General features: G+C 38.0%; 3 protein-coding genes across 6 annotated transcripts; 2 read left to right on the top strand and 1 right to left on the bottom strand.

Annotated features, from left to right (window-relative positions):
* The first annotated feature begins 174 nt into the window (after window positions 1-174).
* On the top strand, window positions 175-3,706 carry mgst3a (microsomal glutathione S-transferase 3a). 2 transcript variants are annotated; one of them, XM_017455366.3, is made up of 6 exons: window positions 175-307; window positions 514-644; window positions 1,999-2,072; window positions 2,239-2,296; window positions 2,405-2,477; window positions 3,477-3,706. In XM_017455366.3, exons 2-6 carry the CDS (start codon window positions 528-530, stop codon window positions 3,614-3,616), a joined length of 462 nt encoding a protein of 153 aa, XP_017310855.1. In that variant the 5' UTR covers window positions 175-307; window positions 514-527; the 3' UTR covers window positions 3,617-3,706.
* On the bottom strand, window positions 3,634-6,586 carry mmachc (metabolism of cobalamin associated C). 2 transcript variants are annotated; one of them, XM_017455348.2, is made up of 4 exons: window positions 6,457-6,586; window positions 5,642-5,839; window positions 5,362-5,514; window positions 3,634-4,318 (listed from the first exon to the last, which is right to left on the bottom strand). In XM_017455348.2, the coding sequence occupies exons 1-4, from the start codon at window positions 6,547-6,549 to the stop codon at window positions 3,986-3,988; spliced, it is 777 nt and encodes a 258-aa protein (XP_017310837.1). In that variant the 5' UTR covers window positions 6,550-6,586; the 3' UTR covers window positions 3,634-3,985.
* Window positions 6,587-8,233: 1,647 nt separating this feature from the next.
* LOC108257899 (uncharacterized) lies at window positions 8,234-21,604 on the top strand. 2 transcript variants are annotated; one of them, XM_017456034.3, is made up of 12 exons: window positions 8,234-8,332; window positions 11,647-11,721; window positions 11,964-12,006; window positions 12,105-12,226; window positions 14,048-14,129; window positions 14,319-14,511; window positions 14,648-14,721; window positions 14,967-15,043; window positions 17,452-17,552; window positions 18,070-18,158; window positions 18,244-18,384; window positions 19,733-21,604. In XM_017456034.3, exons 2-12 carry the CDS (start codon window positions 11,656-11,658, stop codon window positions 19,897-19,899), a joined length of 1,155 nt encoding a protein of 384 aa, XP_017311523.1. In that variant the 5' UTR covers window positions 8,234-8,332; window positions 11,647-11,655; the 3' UTR covers window positions 19,900-21,604. The 2 variants fall into 2 exon arrangements, with proteins under 2 accessions (XP_017311523.1, XP_017311524.1); XM_017456035.3 differs by having other exon boundaries at window positions 8,304-8,361.
* The last annotated feature ends 116 nt before the right edge of the window (window positions 21,605-21,720 follow it).

The following is a 21,720-nucleotide window of genomic DNA, read 5'->3' as shown; positions in this document are numbered from 1 at the left end:
CTAGGCTGATTATTGGAATTCAGCATTAAGTGAAATGAGGTATTTTATACAACAGAAATGATCCTTTTTGAGAAAATTGTACTAACAACAAAAACTACTGTAGATTCGTTGCCAAGGAAATGCCTTTTGGAAAAGACTATAGTCTTTGAGTGCCCTCTACAGGCGGTGTGTCGTAGCTGCAATAATTTAAGGTGGAATTCAAATAAGAAACTGAAAATGAGAAACCGTATTCAAGAGCCTTGTTCTCTTTGTGGCCACACCACTGATTCTGTTGAACTACACGGCTGAGCTAGGTGAACTAGTATAGGTAGGCTTTCCCAACCTTCTACGTTTTCATTTTAAAAAATGATCATTAGTTATTAAAGAGACTTTAGCAAAAGTGTATTGTTCTTTAACTTTTCATGCAGGTCCATGTTTGTTACATCTTGTCCACACTTATAAGAGTTGTTTATGTTTGAAGTTTCATGTCTGTCACTGTTACTCTATATAGCTCATCCAGGTGTTTTTGTTCAGCTTGAGGTGAGAGCATGGCGGTTTTATCTAAGGAATATGGCTTTGTGCTACTGACTGGAACAGCTTCCATTTTCCAGTTGACCTATCTGTCCTATGCTGTGGTGAAGGCTCGCAAAAAATACAATGTGAAGGTGAGTGAATAAATAAATCACATTTATCTACCCGAGTTCTAGCACTTGCTTCACTATCCCACCCTTCTACAAATATCGTCTTTTGGACTAACGAGATTATTATGATTGCACTGGATATCCTACACTCTGCGTTCAGACTACACAATAACAATACTCTCAAAAATAGTATATTATTTCTCTGTCCCAAATGACGCACTTGGCATTTGCGCGTGCCCGCGAGGTCATGTCCGATTTGTCCTAAAACCCGGAAATGAGTTCCCAATTTTGCACTTCCGGTTCCGTGGTCCCGAAGTCAATGGGTTTTTGGTTAAATGCCTGAAATAATTCATACATTTATAGTATATTCCAACTGTAGACTTTAACAATCTGAAAAGTAATTGGACAAACTAACGTAATTATAAATATAAGGATTGTTTTTAACACTGGGATGCAAATCCTTTGCAGACAACGACTTTCTGAAGTCTGGAACCCATGGAGATCACCAAATGCTGAGTTTCCTCCCTTGAGATGCTTTGCCAGGCCTTTACTGCAGTCGCATTCAGTTGCTGCTTGTTTGTGGGTCGCATGCGATGCAATATTTTTTGTTAAATCTTTTGAATTAAAGCTGAAGGTCTATATTTCAATCACATCTTTAATGCATCATAACAAATGTACAGAGGCAAACTGTTAGGAAAATCGTGTCGCTGTCCAAGTACTTATGGACAGTCTGTGCATTTGAGATCCTCGTCAGCCTGATGTTTTGCGAATGAGTGGTTGAATGTTTGTAGGATTGAACTGGAACTATCATTGTAACCAGCAGAGGAACTGATTATATTTTGGAATTGATCCAAACAGGATCAATGTCACAGCGAGGTCAAATGTCTGTAACAGTTTTTCTTCAATCACTTCCTTTCTGTTTGAAGTATAATTTAAGGGTATTTCTGGCATACAAATTAGTAACAAGAAGGATTAGACTTGGTGGTGGTGTCGTCTCCATAGACGCCATTGGTGTTCAGTTCTACATGGTTGACTTTGTGCTCTTGTAAACACGGTTGTATATAAATCACTTTATGCAGTCTAGTGTGAAGTGCTCTCTCGCTGAAACTGTTTGCTGGCCTCATTAATATGCCATAAATGAGAATCCTGATAGGTTACAAAGAGTGACAGTTCGCTAAGCCGCATGTTAACCGTCAGACTGTAATCTTGTACTTTTATCACAATAAATAGGCTAGCCTCACTTTGAATGACTCCATCTCCCAAATAAATGTAAATGTAAAAGCTATTGTCATTACAAGACCAACCTTGGTTTACAATAAAACTATTGAAGTTATTAAAACACACGGAAAATCATTCAACTTCATTCTCCTGTCTCCAGTATCCCACAATGTACAGCGATGACCCAGAGAATGGCCATATCTTCAACTGCATCCAGAGAGTTCACCAGAATACGTATGTGTCCCAACAGCCAGTGTAATATTAATAGAGCAGCATTTAATACCATGTCTTCAGCAGCAATCAATGTAGTCTGGAAAGAGAAGCGATAGAGTGCTGTTCATAACCCACAGCAGTGTTTGGATCAGTCTGAGTGTTTTTTCTCCCCGTGTTCCCTTTGTAGTGTTGAAGTCTTGCCATCCTTCCTGTTCTTCTTGGCTGCTGGCGGCATATACCATCCAGTGAGTACAGTCATATACGAAACTGTCAATATGGACTTGGCTATAGCTAATAGTCATATTATATTTATATGGTTCTCTGTATATGTTTTTTGTGTGTGTTTGTGTTAGCGTCTGGCCAGTGTTTTGGGAATAATCTGGATTGCTGGTAGAGCAGTGTATGCACATGGATACTCCTCTGGAGGTCAGTAGCTCATTTGTTTTCTCTTATCATTGTTATGTGTAGTCAAATGAAAAACCTTGCGTACCCTTAGAACAAAATAAATCTGTAATTTATCACAAGGTATTCAGTGTGTTAGGTTTTGCAGTCATTGCCTCAATATAACAAGTAATAATATCCCAGATCTTACTGCTTCAGGCCCAGATATCACTGGACCTCTGGTTCAGATTGGGACAGCCATAGAAATTGGATGTAAGAAATTGCCTGATATTTCAATCCTGGCACAAAAAAAAAACCCTGTTTCCACCCAAAGTTGATTATCCTGGAGCATCCTGGAATTCCTCTTATACCATAGCAATTTGCCAACTATTCAATTTGTGTTAATTAATGAATGGCACATTATTATTATTTTCATGTGAGTTTTATAGTTACATTTCATGTTGTGGAAAGCAAAGCACACAAAGCAAGTTAGTTCCTGTTACAGCATTTTAAACAGCTCGTTATGAAACCCTGACACTGGAGACTCCTTCCATAAATACGAAAAACCTTGCAGGCGGACCTATTGTTTGTGCCATGCTGTAATAATAATAACAATAACAATAATAATAATAATAATAATAATAATAATAAACAACTTTCTGTCCAGTCAGAATTGAGCATTTAACAGCGCTGTGGTATAATTCTACCATATTTAAATAAAACAAAGATGCTAGCAAGAGATCTATTGACACTGAATGATGTTCAGTCACTGATGCATGTCCTTTTCCATTAAAAACAGGTAATGTAATGTTTTATGTAGTAAAAATATTGTACAAGATTATAAATGGTTACACAATTATATATATATATATATATATATATATATATATATATATATATATATATATATATATATATATATATATATATATATATGGTTGCACCATTAAATAAGTCAGATGTGATCATTTGATGTTGGTACGTATTTACATACGATATATCCTAAACCAAAACTCTGCTTCTTGTATTTTCTTTCTTGAACAGTGCCTGAGAAAAGGACGCGTGGAGCTTTTGGGTACGTGGGTCTGCTGGGTCTATTACTGTGTACTATGGACTCTGCCATAACCATGCTGGGATGTGGCTGCCAACCCAAGTGGCCCAGAGGGATGTTTAAAACCCTCTAAATAAAACAGACACACTATTACTGTATGTTTCGTTTTAATGTGTGACTGATGTTGTTAGTAAAATAAAGTCAATAATATGATACATCAAAACTTGTGTAATGAATCCAGAGGTTCATAAATCCATACTCGGTACCAATGTATTACTGACAATCATCAAATCAACAGTAAATCTCTCTTAAATATGAGGTTACAAAATGTAGAGCACAAAAGACTACAACCCTGCAGTGCAACTTAACTGAAGAGAACATTCATGTTGGCTCAATACCTTGTGCCTTCACCTTAGCTAATAATCTATAACAGGTCGTCAGTGTGGATTTTGGTTTTGAGACAAATCTACTGATTTGAGATGCTGCCAGGTCAAAGCCATCCTTATTTGCTGGTTGAGGTCTGTGTCTCAGTCTCTGCTTCAGGTAGAAAGCCCCAGCGCCTCAGCAGCTCCCCCCGCTTGGCTGGAGGAGTAATGAAATACTCTCTTTGTTTAGTGGAGTAGCACTCCTCTGTGGGTATGATATCTCTGTAGGTCCAGTCATGCCAGCACAGGTTAAACCTCTCCAGAAGCTCTATCCTGGCCTCCCGTGAGCTAACACAGTTAGGGGGAGCTACCTGCTGTAGTGCTTTACCCACTTCTACACCCTTCAGCACCAGCAAAGCCCGGATAGCGAACCAGCCCCCCAGCCGAGGATGGATACACACTCCGAACATCTTCTAGAGGGAGACCGGAAAAGGGAAATTAGAACACAAATTAGGATAATAAAGAGTTAAAAAGCTGAAGAATTATGAGATCAAAAAAGACAGACACTAAATATTGTAATACTTAATATGTTTCTAGTCCCACCTTGCACACAAACTTATAGTATTTATGTATCAGGCATCAAAGTTTAAAAATCTCAGCTGGTAAATATGTAAGGTTGCATAATTTACATTAACAATCCAATATAACATTATTGAAACATACACTGTTATAGCCTTAAAGAGTTGGATTATTAGCATGGATTTTATATAGCCTGATCTGGTTGTTTTCAGTTAAATTGTCCTGAATATCACTGACAAATAATGTGGTTTACAAAGTTATATAAAAAGAGCAATTTCCCAAATTTTTCAGACTTTTATCATAGATTCTGCTTAGTGGTATTTAGATTGGTATTCCCTATATCCATGATTTCTGGGTGCAATTATAATTTTGTAACATACACTATTTGACCAGAAGTATGTGGACACCTGAGTAACTCCATGCCAAAACTATGGGCATTAATATTGAGTTGTTCCCCTTTGCAGTTATAATAAGTTCCATTCTTCTGGGAAGTCTTTCCACTAGATTTTGGGGCATGGCTGTGGGGATTTGTGATCATTCAGCTACAAGATCATTAGTGAGGACAGGTACTGATGTTGGTGAGGAGGTCTGGGATGCAGTCTGTGTTCCAGTTCATTCCAAAGGTGTTCAGTGGGGTTGAGGTCAAGGCTCTGTGCAGGACACTTAAGTACTTCCACTCCACTATTGGCAAGCCATGTCTTCATGGAGCTCGCTTTGTGCACAGGGGCATTGTCATGCTGGAACAGCTTTGAGCCTCTTAGTTCCAGTGAAGGGAAACTGTAATGCTACAGCAGCCAGACATTCTACACAATTGTGTGATCCAATTTTGTGGCATAATTTTGGGGAAGAAACACATATGAGTTTGATGGTCAGGTGTCCACAAACGTTTGGACATCTAGTGTATAATATGGGCCAGAAGAATGCAGTTCTTTACCTTGCTCCCCCATGGTGGATCCTGAATGTCTGATGGCTTGTAGTAGTATGCTGCTCCTGCTACATGAGCCGCAGACTGAGCCAGAAACTTGGGCTTTCTGCTGGGCAGCATCTCATAGTCAAAAGTGATATCTACACTCTGGTCAGGAAGACACTGAGATCACAACAAAATGATTTTAAGGGCATGATTGCAACCGCAGAGAGAAGTTTTCTCTAGTTTCATATGATCAATTCGAAGTGCTGGAAAACATCGACATTAAGACGAGAGAGGGCTGATTAACCTCAGAGACGCAGGATTTGATGGTCTGGGCTATACACTTATCTATCGGATCGCTGACACCTCCACAGCAGCCCTTCTGCAGGAAAGGCAGAAACACTTTCTCAAACATGGACGGCGTGCTCAGGACCACCAGTGCCAGAGTATCCGCTGAATACTGAAGCTGATGGGCCTGAGAAACAACTGCGTTGTACCATCCTATCTGTGTGGAAACATTGATGAGAAACATTATTTCAATTCTATGTCACACCCTTGCTGAAAAAAAATAGAAACTCATGGTTATAATGAGAATTGCATTGGTTTTAATGGAAACTATCAATGGTCCTTGTCGGTCTCTACTGGTAATGTGTTGGGTTCTACAGTATTAGTGGCGTGTTAATGCCTCGTGGAAACCAATACAAACCATTAAATCTGAATAATAGAATATGACCCAAAACACACTACAATTGTTAATGGTTTTAATAACATTTGTAGTGGAAACCATTAGAATTTCTGTAATGGTTTCTACTGTTTTTTTTTTTGTTGTTGTTGTTTTTCAGCAGGTACATCATGGGAAAAGTTTTTTGTTGTTTGCAATACATTTAGATAAAACATTCTATGTATGGTCATATATGCGTCTTCAAGAAAAAACACAAAGTGTGTATAACTCATTTTCAAATCTACGGTATGTATAATTCACTAAACATATTAAAAATAGTTTCATCTCCTCCATGTGACCTGCTGTGCTACTCGGCACCAAATGAAGAGAAATTAACAACAATCTTTAAAAACCTCTCGAGTTTGACTTGAATATCAAACTACTAGTTAGTAAGAATGTACCTTTAAAGGATAAACTTCAAAACCTAATGTGTTTAAAGACTCCCGAAGAGGCTGAATAACAACATTCACCACCGTATCGCAGGAAGTCGCCATATTTGAAGGCGCTCTCCAAGAATCATGGGTAATTGAGTTCTTAAACAATCGGGGGGAAAGAAGATGTTGTTCGTTGTTAAAAACTCATTATCGCTTATAAGAAAGCCATTTATCGAGCTCCATCCTTTCTTAATAGCATACAATACCAACCAGACACCAAAGAAGACATCAATTTCTGTTTCTTTTTAAGCTTCAAGTTTGTTGTCATGTGCATAAATAGTGCTTGAGCACCTATATACAGTGAAACTCTTGACATGGTTGGAGATGCTGCACATCAGTCTGATATCAGTCTATCCTTAAGTTATCCTTAAGAGTCCAGTGTGAATGTAAATGTAAACGATAAAGTGTATGGAAGATAGACTGGGTTGTGCTTGTTGTGATGCTATTTGTTATGTTATTTCATTTCCTAGAATTCTCCACGACTAGCTGGTCAATTCTGTCCAAATGTAAATTCTGATCTCTTACAGACTCTTGTACAAACTTGCTTAGTTACAGACGCCATACATTTCTGCTTTATAAATCCGCTTAGTGCGAATGAGCAATACAAAGATCTCAGGAAATCACAAAGTCTAAGCTTCATGTAAAAATACTAGCAACATCCATCCATCCATTTTCTAAACCGCTTATCTTACAGGGTCGTGGGGAACCTGGAGCCTATCCCAGGGAGCACAGGGCACAAGGCGGGGTACACCCTGGACGGTATGCCAAGTCCATTGGGGTGCACACCCATTTATACACTGTGGACAATTTGGACATACCAATCAATCTACCATGCATGTCTATGGACTGGGGGAGGAAACCGGAGTACCTGGAGGAAACCCCTGCAGCACAGGGAGAACATGCAAACTCCGCACACACAGGGCCATGGTGGGAATCAAACCCACAACCCTGAACGTGTGAACCACTAAGCCAACATGCACCCAATACCAGCAACATATTAATTATAATTTCATTATGTAACTTAATGTAGCCTAAGCTAAAGTTAACATTACAGACACCTCAGGGTAGCTTAGTTACATCATGATAAACACAACAAACTGTCAACAAATTTCTAAAGCCTCCACATTCCTAATGTTTTATTAAAATACTGACATTAGACACGTTGTTTTTTATGTATTAGACATTATTAGATATTACTTTGAATTGAACTTTTAATTTAATTTTACTTCTTGATTGTTCTGCAGTTTGAGCTACCACGTTCATGGTAGTGCTCTAAAAGTTTATTATTATTATTATTATTATTATTATTATTATTATTATTATTATTATGCGTAAAGGTAATCTGATTTGCCGATTGTATAATACTAGTTCACAACCGGAACTGTGCTTTGAGGACAGTTCAAAATAAAAGTCACGAAAGTCAACACTACATTATACGAATTGATCAAACAATTCCATGGCTGAAAGCAGTTGTCATTTAGCATTTTCAGACAACTTTACACACGCTCAGCATTAGCTAAGCCGTGACGTCGAGTTAAAGAGAAGCCAGACTAAGCCTGATTTAACTCCTGCATCAATTGAAAAATTTTTTCCTGTTTAAAACAACTCGTTCTTCTTTTTCTTTGAAGTGCCAAAGATTTTTTTTTTTAAACATCCAAGTGCAGCACACAATACGTCGACATTTTCAAAATGTCAAACAAACAAAATTCATTGGGGACAGTCTGTAAGGTCGCCCTCACCAACATGGTGGCGGTTTTGGCGCGTCATTCTTTTTACATCCTCTGGCGCGATGACGTCATTCACGAAGGATCCAGGATTTAAAAAGTAAACCTCGGTGTAAAAGGTAACGGCGGTTTGCGGTGATGTTTATAGGTCTGGTCTCATTACTGCCTGCTCGCTGCAATCGGATATATAACTTAGTTTATGTAAATGTTCGAAAGGAAACAGTCAGTGTTAATTTATTTATTAAAATATACTTTAGAGAGTGATAAGGTTCAGCTAACTAACGGTTAACCAGCCAGTGTAATACCAGTCAGCTCTGATAATGTTGCATTAGAGTACCTGCAATAAACAATGTTTATATAATGTTTGTAAATAATGCCTCTGTCCGAGAACTGTAGGTAGTATATGTTAATTTGATAGTGTAAATAGTCGTTGGAGAATGTTTGAATGCAATGAAAAAAAGCTAGTGGCTAGCTTTACTGACTGTTTACTGTGTGTGCAGACATAGCTACAGTGGATCTGAAAAGTCTACACATCCCTGTTAAATCTGGAGGGTTTTGTGGTGTAAAAGATGAAACGAAAATAAATCATATCAGATCTCCCCCCCCACACACACCCCCATCTTTAATGTGATATAGCAGCCAACAAAATTCAAGTAAAAAACAAAACGACTTACAATGACCTGGTTGTATAAGTGTACACACCCCTTACACACTAATGGTGTAAGTCAATGGTTAAAGCAGTTTTTTGCTTGTCATACAGCACTCAGTCTTTTTAGCACGTCTTGATTTGGCCATTTTATTCCACTCTTCCTTGCAAAAATGCTCCATATCTGTCAAATTGTGAACGGATCTGTGTCGCTGTACACAGCGGCACAGCACAATGCTGCCACCACTGTGCTTCGCCGTAGGCATGGGGGATGGCCTGTCTTGTTTTTGTTCTGAACATACCTTTTAGAATGATGTCCAGAAAGTTCGACCGTAACACACTTTCCCACATGGTTTGAGGTCATTTAGTCGAGCTTGGATGCTTTTTTTTTTATTTAGTGAGAAAGGGCTTCTGTCTAGCCACCCTACCCCATAGTCCAGACATATGAAGTATATGAGAGATTGTTGTCGCATACAGAAAGTAATCAGTACTTCTCAGATGTTCCTGCAGCTCCTTTAATGTTGCCGTGGGTCTCTTGGCAGCTTCCCTGTTAGGATGTCCTTCATGGTACATCTAATGTTTTGGAAATTGTTTTGTAGCACTCTGCTGATCGATGCTTTCAACAATGAGATCCTGCATACTTTGTATGCTCTTTAACTTCAGTAGTCAACTGAAACCAAGATGTCAAGAAATTCCTACAGAAACCACTGATCTTTAGTTGGGGTTAATCACAATCCCTTCAGTGATGACAGGTGTATGAAAATTACTACTGAACATGAGTTTGAATGTGGAGGTTCATTATGAGCACAGTCACACACCCCATTATAAAAGTGTGTGCACACTTATGCAACCAGGTTATTTTTCTTCTTTTTTAAATGTTTTTTTTTCTCCCTGAAGCATTTCTGTTTGATTTTCACTTGAATTCTGTTGGTTCAATGCTACATCATGTTGAAGGTGGGAAAAGATCTGACACGACTGATCCTAGTTTTTCTTTTCTTTTCCCCAGAAAATCGATGTTGCTAGTATATTTATAAAAAATATTGTATTTAATTTCTTGTCACTATTATACTGTTTACTTGGCTGCTACTGCAATAACTGCTATGTCCATATATGGTATAAGCTAATCTGCTGAATACTATCATGAAATGTTTTGTGTGTTTGTGTGCATATATGTGTATATATGTGTATATATATATATATATATATATATATATATATATATATATATATATATATATATATATATATATATATATATATACATACATACATACATACATACATACATACATACATATATATATATATATATATATATATATATATATATATATATATATATATATACATATACATATATACATACATACATACATACATACATATACATACATACATACATATATATAAAAAAAATACCAGTCAAAAGTTTATATTCACTCATTGTTTATTTTTATTTTTTGCCACATTTTAGAATAATAATAAAGTGATCAAAACTCTGGAAGAACACAAATTAAACTATGGGAATTATGTTGTGATAAAAAAAATCCAAAATAAATCAAAATAATTGAATATTTTAACATCTTCAAAGTAGACCCCCTTTTTGCCTCAAATTTCCAGAACTGTATTCTTAGCATTTTTTTCAACCAATTTCTTGAGGAATTCCCCTGAGATGCTTTTTAAACAGTATTATAGGCGTTCCCACCTACGCTGGACACTTATCGGCTGCTTTTGTGAATATTTCACTCAGAAACGTCCTGTTTAAAACAATATTTTTTTTGTAAATAAAAAAGTTGTCTAGTGAAAGAAATGAATATGTCGGCACAATTATATTTTTGTCTACAACACCAATTTAACATTTAATCATACACCTTCAGATCAAAAGGTTTTCAAGATCATGAGAAACAGTTCAGTCAAGTGTCCACAAACTTTTGACCGGTAGTGTACGTGTGTATGTATATATATAATATTGGTTATTCTTTTGCACTACCTGTTATATCAGACACTTCCACACTAAAACTGTGTACCGTTCGGCGCTACACTGTCACTTACTGTGCCTGTTGGCCTGTTTTAGTAGTATTATACTGTCCTGAGTTGTTAGCACATGTTTGCACATGTTTGCAGAAATGTGTAGGTCTTATTTAGTTCGGTGTCGTCTCATGTGGTTAGTATGTTGTTTTCTGTAGCACTGTGGTCTTGGAGGAACGTTGTTTCATTTCACTGTGTACTGTACCAGCTGTATATGGTTGAAATGACAATAAATCCACTTGACTTGACTTGAAAACCCTGCCATGTTAACAGGGGTGTGTAGAGTTTTTTTTTAAAATATCCGCTGTATGGTAGTTTGTCTAAAATGACATTTTGATCTACGTGTTTCTGTCCAAATGGCTTAATTTAACAAACAACATGCCTGACCTAAATTTTTTCCCCTGTTTGTTAGTTTTGGCATCGAAATATCGTAAGAAAAATTTCTGGCAAATATAAATGATACAGTAACGTCTTTAAACTAACAAAGAGTATGGTCTTAACCGAAGGAAAATGTTTTACAGTTATGAAATAAAAGCGTTTTTCTTTGAAGCCTTGAGAAACTGTATTTTGTTAGCATTATTATTCTCATTATGTTATGATTTAGCCTACATTTTCATCACGCAGTATATGTCGATGAAAACATAGTGTATGTCACTTATGATATTAACAACTGCTTTGATCTACTGACGCTATACTTATCATTTCGCGAATATGTGACAGCATGTACAGGTGTAATTCTGCTTATTATTTATGTTACAGGATACCAGCATGAACTGGGATAATCAGTTGAGTCACATGATCTCAGCAGCTGACGGCAGTGTCGCGAAAATACGTGTAAGAATATTCAATAAGGCTGACAATTTACTGTGGGTTAGGTACGCTTTTTATTTGTCCACTAGTGCACGCTGGGTTTTGCTGCAAAAGAAAATAAAAACTTTCCACAGAGCAATTTATTATGTATATTGTGAAGTTTTGGCAACTAGGACTGACCTTGCACCAAAGTTCAGGTTGATGTCAAGGTTATGATGACAGGCAGGTTTTATTTCACAAAAATCTCTTGTGCTTTATTCCATAAGGAACGCCTTGCTTTTCCCGGAAGGCTTTCCAGAGAAAGAGAAGGTACTTCTGTTTGAATAGATTTTAATATTTACGATCGGTTTGTGAGTCAGCTGTAATGTGGTATCTCTTTCTGGTATCTTTCTGCCTTTTTGTTGTAGATGTGTATCCAGTGAGAGATCGGGGTCACGTTCTGGGTTTGGACCATCCTGTACATCTTAGTGGCGCTGTTCAATGGACTGATCTGGCGGCTGTACAGAACCAGCTTCATAACCAACAACAGGTCAAAATCACACAACACACTCACTGTCTGCGTCTCCGTGTATGTCTTTGTGTGTGTTAGACGTTACACGACGACTAATTTCTGACCAGTAATTCAAAATGTACTCCACCAATCAGCTTTTCTATAGTTAAAGCAATCTGCCTCACTGTTTTTCCACCACCGTGACTGGTCAGCTGCTCCCAGCAGCGGCGTATTTGTCGACTAACCATCGATGTTTCAGGACATCGCGGTTTTTAAGCTGTGCAGCAAAGAATGCGTCTAATTGCGCCTCAGTTGACAAGCATACACAGGCTACAAATAAAATTTTCAACAATAAATCTGTGTATCACATTGCACTATTGCGCTACTTAAGGACGTACCATTTCATCAGATTTTCTATCCAATCAAATGCTCTCGAGAACCTGAAGTGTCCCACCCACACCATTCTAAAAATAAGCTAAACGCTATTTGAAAGAGCAGTGCAGCCACTCAATATGTCCCACCCTGACTTCCTGTTTCAGTGGAAATTACATCACCACGTCGAACGTCGAATAACGCTGCGGGTTTCAAGGCGCTTCACAGGGCTTTTATGATGGATGGAGTGTCTACAGCAGGGAGTTTTTCTGCCACGTCCACCTCTTTGTGCTGGCATACACCACTGATCAGACTCTAAGCTTCCTGAGCAGGATCGGATAGTGACGAGCAACCCGCAGCAATTTCGCAGTTCTAGCGTGCAAGGATTTTATTTCAATTGTATTCAGTTTTAACAGATGACAAAAAAAGCAAGAAAAAAGATACAGTCTTGTAAAGTTGACTGTAGAGTTGTCTTCATCTAGTCTCAAATATTTTCAGACAAACAAATTATGTTTAGTCAAATTTTCTGCATTGTCTGCCTACATCTCCTTACCATCTGTGCAGACGTGGGTAGAGTAGCCAAAAATTTTACTCAAGTAAACACTACTTATACAAATAGTGACTCAAGTAACAGTAAAAGTAATAATATTAATAACGACTTGAGTAAGAGTAGTAAAGTATCTGATGAGAAGACTCCTCAAGTAGCAATTTACCAGTTACTTCAGATCTGATTAAAATGAAGGGGAAATCCTGAATCTTAGGCGCTAAAAAAGTGAGTGATTGTTGCGTCCAGACCACTGCAGCGTACGGCGAGACTCGCGACCTCATTATACGTGATATAAACGAATTACCAAAGCTACATATATTCATTAACATTTAACAGTATCGGAGGAATGCCACCGAATGTAGCGGCGTAAAAGTACATTTTCTGTTATTAAAAATGAACTTGAGTATAAGTATGACCACTTAAACCTACTCTTAAAAGTACTTTTCCCATCCCCTAAAAAGTTACTCAAGTTACTACCCACCTCTGTATCTGGTTCACGCCTGCTCCCTACAGCAGAAATTAATGAACGTATTAATTGATTAGTGTCTGGAACCTGTATTCTGTGTATGTGTAAGAGAGAATGAGAGGGAGCATGATCGCTACAGTGGTGCTTGAAAGTTTGTGAACCCTTTAGAAGATTCTGTATATATTTCTGCATGAATATGAACGTCGTCAGATGTTCAAACAAGTCCTGAAAGTAGACAACACGAACCCGGTTAAACAAATTAGACAAAAAATATTACACTTGGTCATTTATTTATTGAGGAAAATGATTTAATATTACATATCTGTGAGTGGCAAAAGTAATTATGTAGATATAGAGAAAACTTTCAAGCACCACTATACAGTGCATAATTTGGGTACTGATTATCCTAATAATGTGTCATAATAATAATAATAATACAATAACGTGTCATTAACATGTTGTTCTTGATATTCAGACAATTGAGACCTTAACGCAGAACCTGCGGTCAGTGGAGAGAGAAAGAGATGGTCAACAAAGACAAATACAAACGCTGCAAGGTGAATATGCGTTCTCTGCCTTTCTTAGTCACACGGCCGTGCTTTCATATTTCCGTAGAATTTTATGTAAGAACCTCTTTGGTATGCTTTTTTTAACATAGTATAAATAGTATAACCTCTGGGTCCTAAAACACACACACACACACACACACACACACCCGAGCACATCTGTGTTTGCGTCATTTCCAGACGAGGTGAGGAGGCTGAGGGAGAGACTGGAGGACCGGGAGAAGGAGAGAGAAAGGACCCAGGACATGGACAGAGAGAAGGTCCCCGTGGTAGAGATGCGGCTGGAGCAATGGAAAAGGGAAGTGGGATGCGAGTTGAGCGCCTTAAGAGGCCGCATCGACAGGGCCACGTCTCTAGGCAACCGGGAGGAAAGGTCAGTCGCATTGGGTGAGAGTATGAGAATTGCTAAAGACACTGGTGGATTTTTTTCAGACTATGATGGAATATAATATTAGGTTATGGCCAGGTGATGTGTGTAATGGTCTGTGTGTGTGTGCGTGTGGCTTCAGTTTCAGCTCTAAACTATGCAGGGAGGAAATGGAACAGCTCAGGAGAGAGGTGGACCTGCTCAAAAGCAAGCTGAGTGAGTTTAGAGCAAATTATCTCAGTATGTTTGTGTGCAGTGTGTTTTTCAACAACAAAAAAATTGTATTTTAGTATCTCAGTTTATTGTCCTTCATAAAGGAGGGTATGAATCGACTGTATTTACTCACTGATTGTCTTTCAACATGTTGTGTAATGTGACAGATATGGTGATATTGTGTGCATGTGTGTGTGTGTGTGTGTGTGTGTGTGTGTGTGTGTGTGTGTGTGTGTGTATGGCATAAGTGAGGCATGAGCAGGACATGTACCAACAGCAGTCTGAAGCAAGAGAATCAAGGAGGCAGTGTGAGCGCAACTGCAAGGTACTGACTCTCCCACAGCAATGTTATATTAATTAAACATAAGTAAACACAGTTTAACTAATAACAGATTCTGAACTGTTTAGATGGCATTGGTACACCATTATAAATGCATTTTATTCACTAACCATATGGCAAAGGCACATGATTCAGTGCACTGTCAAGTACGGTGAATTCCATCAGTACATTAACCTCTGGAGCAACTGTTTCCGGACATACAGTCAGGTCCATATGTATTTGGACAGTGACACGATTTTTGTAAAAAATTTCCCTCTGTACACCACCACAATGGATTTGAAATGAAGCAATCAAGATGTGATTGAACTGTAGACGTTCATCTGTAATTCAAGGAGGTTAAGAAAACATTAAATAACCGTTTAGGAATTACAGCCATTTTTTACCCATTTCCTCCATTTTCACAGGCTCAAAAGTAATCGGACAGTTGTCTGCTAAGCAGTTTTGTGTCCATGTGTGGCCTGGTTCCTTGTTATTTTATGACAAATTAAGGAGATAAAAAGTCTGGAGTTGTTTCCAAGTGTTGAATTTGCATTTGGTAGCTGTTCATGGGAACTGCCAATATGCGGTCGAAAGAGGTGTCGATACAAGTGACGGAGGCCATCATTAGTATGAAAAAAACGAAACAGACCTATCAGAAAGACAGCACAAGAACAGAAAAGCTTTGGTAGAACAATCTCTTAAAAAAGAAAAAAACCTGAGCAGTTCTGATGCAAGATGAACTTGTACCAGAATGATGGGAAGAGAAAAGTAAGGAAGGACTCATGATCTAAAGCATACCACATCATCTGTCAAGCACAGTGGAGGAAGTGTTATGGTATGGGCATGTACGGCTGGGTCACTGGTGTTTATTGATGATGTGATTGCTGATAAGAAGTAGGAGGATAAATTGTGAAGTGTACAGAACTATACTTTATGCTCAAATGCTGCAAAACTGATAGGACGGAGCTTCACAACAGAAACACTCACGAGCAAGCAGCAACTGATGGTGGCTGAAAAATAATCCTAATGTTTATGATCGTTGGTTTGTCCAATTACTTTTGAGCTTGTGAAAATGGAGGGACTCTGTCAAAGATATTGCTCTAATTCCTAAATGGTTAGTGCAATATTTGTGTTAAACCCCTTGAATTAAAGCTGAAAGACTACACTTCAAAAAGATCTTGATTGCTTCATTTCAAATCCATTGTGGTGGTGTACAGAGGCATAATTAAAAAATCGTCACTTTACAGATACCTGCGTGTATTTCCGGATGTTGATCCAGCACTGTGAATCACTGCTGGAAATGCTGGCACTATGCAAATTTATGTTTATAAATCACACATGCTCTTTAACGTACTAATTATTTTAAAATGAAATTCTGAGTTCATGTTTTTTTTGTTTTTGTTTTTTTAATATGAACTTTGTTCGTTAATGTATTTTCATTTTGGTTAACATTACCCACAATGCCGTTCAGCTACCTGCTGATAGTGTTTCCAGTGGGGAATTAGATATCTACCTCCAGCTCTCTCACCTTCTCATCTGTACACTCTGCTCTAAAGTTTGAACTCTCGTACTAATACTGCACCGAGTCTCTGCGGTGATAAAGCGTAACTGTGTCATATAGCTGCATTGCAGTCCGGAACTTTAAGTCCACGTCAATACAGCATTAACCGACAAATTACCACCAGAATCGCTAAGCTCATCACAAAATATCTCGATATGAATATACTTCATGTGTTTCAGGGTGGATTTTTCCTGTAAGTTCTTAACTGATCAGTCACTTTTTGTTAGAGGTCGACTTATTTTACCGATACCGATAACTAAGTCAGGCGGCATCTGCCGATAACCGATTAATCACCCAATAGTTAAAAAATTTAACACTCAGAGTAAAATATTGCTGAACTTTATTACAAAAATAAACAGTATTGACTGTACTGTGAAAATGTACTATACGTTTTAAAAATTTTAATAAATATTAATATATGAACTATTAATAAATATTAAAGTGAATGAAAGATATAGATCAAAACTGAACCCATAGGTAACACTCCAAATGACAAATGAAAATAGAGACATCCAAAACTGAATTTAAAAAAAACACTTCAAATAACAACAAAATTAGTCAGTGATGGTTTTATTTGGTCGCTCTCATACTGTATAATGACAGCGGATCCTTCTCAGCCGCTCCCTCAAGGGACGCAACTGGGAAGAATTATCGGTTTGGATTTTTCCAGATAACCGATAGTTCCAGCAGTCGTTTATTGGTGCTGATAGGAAATGAAACTTGGATCGCGTTTTAAAAAATGACACATTGACGCTGTATGACGTTTTCAGCCGTAGTATGTGTGCAGTAGTCCTTACTCTGATGAGTAACCTTGGTTGCCCTTGTGCTGTCTCACAATTGGTTCTTTGTACAGATACTGGATACTGTCACCGAGTCTTACCGCACACAAGGCTTTGAACTTTCCCGGATCATCTCACAGTACCAGCACACACAGCAAGACGTGAGAGATCTCAGGTATGCGTGCACCAGTGAAGCAGTCCTACATAAGTCTCTCGTCTCATGACTCGAGTTACATGTACTGTATTATTTGTGATACGAGTGTCAGACTTTAACCTGACATTTTTTACTGAATTTGCATATTCTGGCATGTAACTGGACTGGGTAAACAATTGTTTCTTCAACTTTAAATGCTAACAGCCTACTAAAATTATTTGAGGAAGACAGATTCCCAATTCCTTTCCATAGTAATGATTCAAGGTGACCTTGCGTTTGAGCTTAGGGAGCTTATACTTGACCAGGATTTAAATTATACTGAACTTTGGTTTGAGAGCTGCAGACTTGAGACTTGTCTTTAATTTGTCAGATTAAAATCCTACAAATTCTTAGAGTAAATCACTAACCTTGTTTATTTCGTCAAATGTATTAGGGATAACCACAAAAAGGACTAATGTGCCTTTAATGCAAAATTTTAAAGCTCCAGGTCAGCTATATTTAAAAATAAATAGTGTGTGTGTATGTATGTGTGTGGTAGACTTACAGTATCTGGATTGAAGGATGAAGTGAGAGGCCTTATTCTGAAAGACAGACTCGACACACCTGCAGAAACACTGCGGAAATCAAGTAAAGAACACACACCTGTATACTTATGTGTCTCCTCCCTGTCCTTTTGCAGTCTCTATTTTTACCTCCTGTTGTCTTTTCCAAGATCCTTCGGAGGCAATGGTTGCTGTGGAGATGAGTTCTCGGAGACGGTCGCTGTCAGACTCAGATGATGATTTGAGCCCCACCCCCAGTCTCGGAGATATAAGCTCAGACGACCCGGACATATCCTGGCTGGGGGAATCAGGTTCGACATCACTACTTTCTCACACACACACATACAATTCACTCACAGGTATAATATACAAAAGGACACACATCTCTACCTTATCCCACACTCTTAATCTTAGTCTTGCGTGTGGGAGCTGATGCAGGAATCTCAACACACACACACACTGACCTTTTCTGTAACAAAATGTTACTAAACAAATCAACTAACATTGATCAAGCAAACAGACAACAACAAAGTAGCTATAGACAAGTAGCAGGACAGGAAAATGTTTAATATGCATTTATAATTTTGACTCGGCATGTCTCTATGATGTTCTCAATGGTTTAGAGAAACGAAGAACTGAGAGAAGAGAAAGGCACTTAGATGGCTTATTAAAAGTGCTTATTAAAACAGAATGTACTGTATACACTTATCCACACACACTCACTCACAAGCTGATGTTTTTATACTGTAACTGTAACATAAGTGCAGATAGTAAGTATATTTATTTAGAAAGCAGATTTACCTACGTACAAGCGATGTGTATGCGCACACGTGCGTGCACATACACACACACACACACACACACACACACACACACACACACACACACTTACTGTAAAGGCTCAGCCCACATTTGTGTTTCCTGTGGGAGATTTGCTTCCTAGTTAGTTTCCTGCCATTTCCTCCAAAGTTTAGTGATAAAAGGTGGTAGTTGATATTATATGGCTCTGACAGCAGGCAAATCACAGGTTTATATTAACACACTCTTTGTAATAGGTTATTCTTTCTTTAGCAACAACCAAAAAACAGGGATTTGTATGGCACATTCCCACATAAACAGCATGGAAAAAGACAACAACGTATAATAGTTGCTATGGTGAAGTTTTATGCGAGGAGACATTCATATAGTAATTTTGGAAGGATCCTCCACTGTCCACGCTTTGTAACAGTCATAGGTAACCTGTAACGTTAGGTTTTTTATTTTATGTAACTTCAATAGAAAAAAAAAGAGGCTGGTAAGAGAACAACTGTTCATACGCAGCTGAACAGTTACAAGGGATAACATGAACTAACTTGTTTTCAAGGACACTCCACAACGTTGTTGTGAAAAACTGAATGTATTTTTTTCAGTCAATAAAAATGATTAGCTTTAGAAAACTGCTGTGGTGTAAGAGGAATTAAACACTTCAGGTTGTGCTTTTATAGGAAAATAATAGGAAAATATTCAGCTTTCACATCACCCCACCCTGTCATTGATGATTTTCCTGTAACAGCATGCTTTATCGTGTTTTATTCCTTACTTATTATAAGCAGTAATGATGGCCTTCTACGATCACTTTAATCATCGTTTAATCACTTTGTTGTTTCAATCTGCATTTAGACCCAAAACTAAGAGGTCAAGGACGGGTTGCACGCTCAAGCCTGTCAGGAAGTGATCTCAGCGACCTGGCGAGTGGATTTGAGAGCAACCATGGTGACATAGATGGCAAAGAGGGAGGAGCTTCAGACAGTTCTCCAGAGCTCAGTCTGCGTGACCTTAGACACTAGAAACAGGCAGTAAAAAGTGATTGATGGTGCAAGTATGACCAGCCACTTGTCTTGTTACTCAAGATACAGTGTTCATTCAATCTGTTCTGTTCTGCTGTTTAAGCTTATTATTATTCTGAGATCTGAAATTTCTAAACTCTACTCCTAGAGCTTTCAAGCTACATCCACCAAACTCGTCACAGACCTTCAGTCTGTTTTGACTTAGTGTGCTATGACTTTTCTAACTGATTGGAATAACAGGGTTTTGTTATGGAACGTCACAATGCCCAAAATTCCCATTGACCTACATTTAAAATATTGGACTGTTCTAACTCCTTGAGCTTTCAAGCCACTTCCACCAAACTCCACACAATCCTTCTGTGCCTCTGACGCTGTGAGTGTACCTGTAACAGGGATTCTCACTTCATCCCTCCGTCTATCAGTGCTACCAGTAGTACACACACACTCACTCACTCTTCATATTTCTTTCTATCAATCCTCCTGTAACACTCTCACTCCTTGTTTCTACTAATAACACTCTCACTCCATCTGACTGTCTACAACCCCAATTCCAAAAACGTTGGATGCTGTGTGAAATGTAAATAAAAACAGAATGCAGTGATTTGCAAATCTCATAAACCCAGATGTTCTTCACAATAGAACATAGAAAACATATCAAATGTTTAAACTGAGGAAATTAACCATTTAAAGAAAAAAAAAAAAAAGATAATTTTGAATTGAATGGCCACAATACATCTCAAAAAAGTTGGGACAGGTGCAACAAAAGGTTGGAAAAGTAAGTGTTACCCAAAAGAAACTGCTGGAGGAACATTTTGCAACTAATTTGGTTAATTGGCAACAGTTCAGTAACATGACTGGGTATAAAAAGAGGATCTTAGAGAGGCAGAGATTCTCTTACAATCTGGATGGAAACATATGTTTCTCTAAAACCTGTATATACCTTTCAGCATTGATGGTGCCTTTCCAGATGTGCAAGCTGCCCATTCCATATGCACGAATGCACCTCCATACCATCAGAGTATGTTATCCATCTTTCTACCAGTGGCTGTCTTTCTGTCTGTCACCCTTTTTTTTTTTCTTTCTTTCTTTCAAATTCAAACTATCTACAAAGTTTGTGATGACAAACTTTACGTATTTAGTTAATGTTTTACAAAGTTCAACAGGATCAAATATTCCGAGAACTAGTATTTTGTGGCAGACTGGGTACCATTTTAACCAGCACACTGTAATACTCGGTCTGTATGACAGAACATACTGGGTGCTCTTCTCCATTCATTTTGAGAGTTAGATTTCTTTTGCACTGTTAATCACACCGAGGTTAAAATGACTTGCATGTCTGTTTCGCTTCAATAATGGACTATTTGTCATTTCAAGTGCTATTTCATCAGCTTTGTGTATTAAGCCATGGATCTGTTTTTAAACTGCTTCTCAGGCTCAGGTGTTTATTCATGTGAAGTTAGAAGTTGTGTAGTGTGCAGACGAGCCTAGCTAGAAATCTTTATCCCACCCCTCAAGTGGAAGCTTTTAAAGATGGGCCAACCTCCGCCCAAGCAACCCATATTTATTTCAGACAATTTCCTCCTCCTGTTATCTGTCCTTACATTTTTCTCTCTTTTAACCACTGAATTACAGCAGGGAGACCAGATAGATTTTTTTAAAGACTTAATAGACACACATGTATTAAGTACTTTTTTTTTTTTTTTTTTTTTTTTATAAACATGTGTTTGTGTGTTTAACTGAGTTGAATGTTCTAGAGGAAAAGGAGAATGTGTTTTCACATTATAGTCATTTGGAATATATATTTTTTTGTTTCTTTGTTTG

The sequence above is a fragment of the Ictalurus punctatus genome, chromosome 25, assembly GCF_001660625.3.
Source record: "Ictalurus punctatus breed USDA103 chromosome 25, Coco_2.0, whole genome shotgun sequence".
NCBI lineage: Eukaryota > Metazoa > Chordata > Actinopteri > Siluriformes > Ictaluridae > Ictalurus > Ictalurus punctatus.
Note: the sequence above shows the minus strand (reverse complement) of the source record. Positions and strands in the feature narration are given on the sequence as shown.

Excerpts from the sequence above, each read along its gene's own strand:
- mgst3a (XM_017455366.3), top strand. The coding sequence starts at position 528 with ATGGCGGTTTTATCTAAGGAATATGGCTTTGTGCTACTGACTGGAACA. Across the intron at positions 645-1,998 it reads GCAAAAAATACAATGTGAAG|TATCCCACAATGTACAGCGA; the intron begins GTGAGTGAATAA and ends TCCTGTCTCCAG. Across the intron at positions 2,073-2,238 it reads CAGAGAGTTCACCAGAATAC|TGTTGAAGTCTTGCCATCCT; the intron begins GTATGTGTCCCA and ends TTCCCTTTGTAG.
- mmachc (XM_017455348.2), bottom strand. The coding sequence starts at position 6,549 with ATGGCGACTTCCTGCGATACGGTGGTGAATGTTGTTATTCAGCCTCTT. Across the intron at positions 5,840-6,456 it reads TTGAAGTTTATCCTTTAAAG|ATAGGATGGTACAACGCAGT; the intron begins GTACATTCTTAC and ends GTTTCCACACAG. Across the intron at positions 5,515-5,641 it reads TCAAATCCTGCGTCTCTGAG|TGTCTTCCTGACCAGAGTGT; the intron begins GTTAATCAGCCC and ends TTGTGATCTCAG.
- LOC108257899 (XM_017456034.3), top strand. The coding sequence starts at position 11,656 with ATGAACTGGGATAATCAGTTGAGTCACATGATCTCAGCAGCTGACGGC. Across the intron at positions 12,007-12,104 it reads GCTTTCCAGAGAAAGAGAAG|ATGTGTATCCAGTGAGAGAT; the intron begins GTACTTCTGTTT and ends TTTTTGTTGTAG. Across the intron at positions 12,227-14,047 it reads AGCTTCATAACCAACAACAG|ACAATTGAGACCTTAACGCA; the intron begins GTCAAAATCACA and ends CTTGATATTCAG.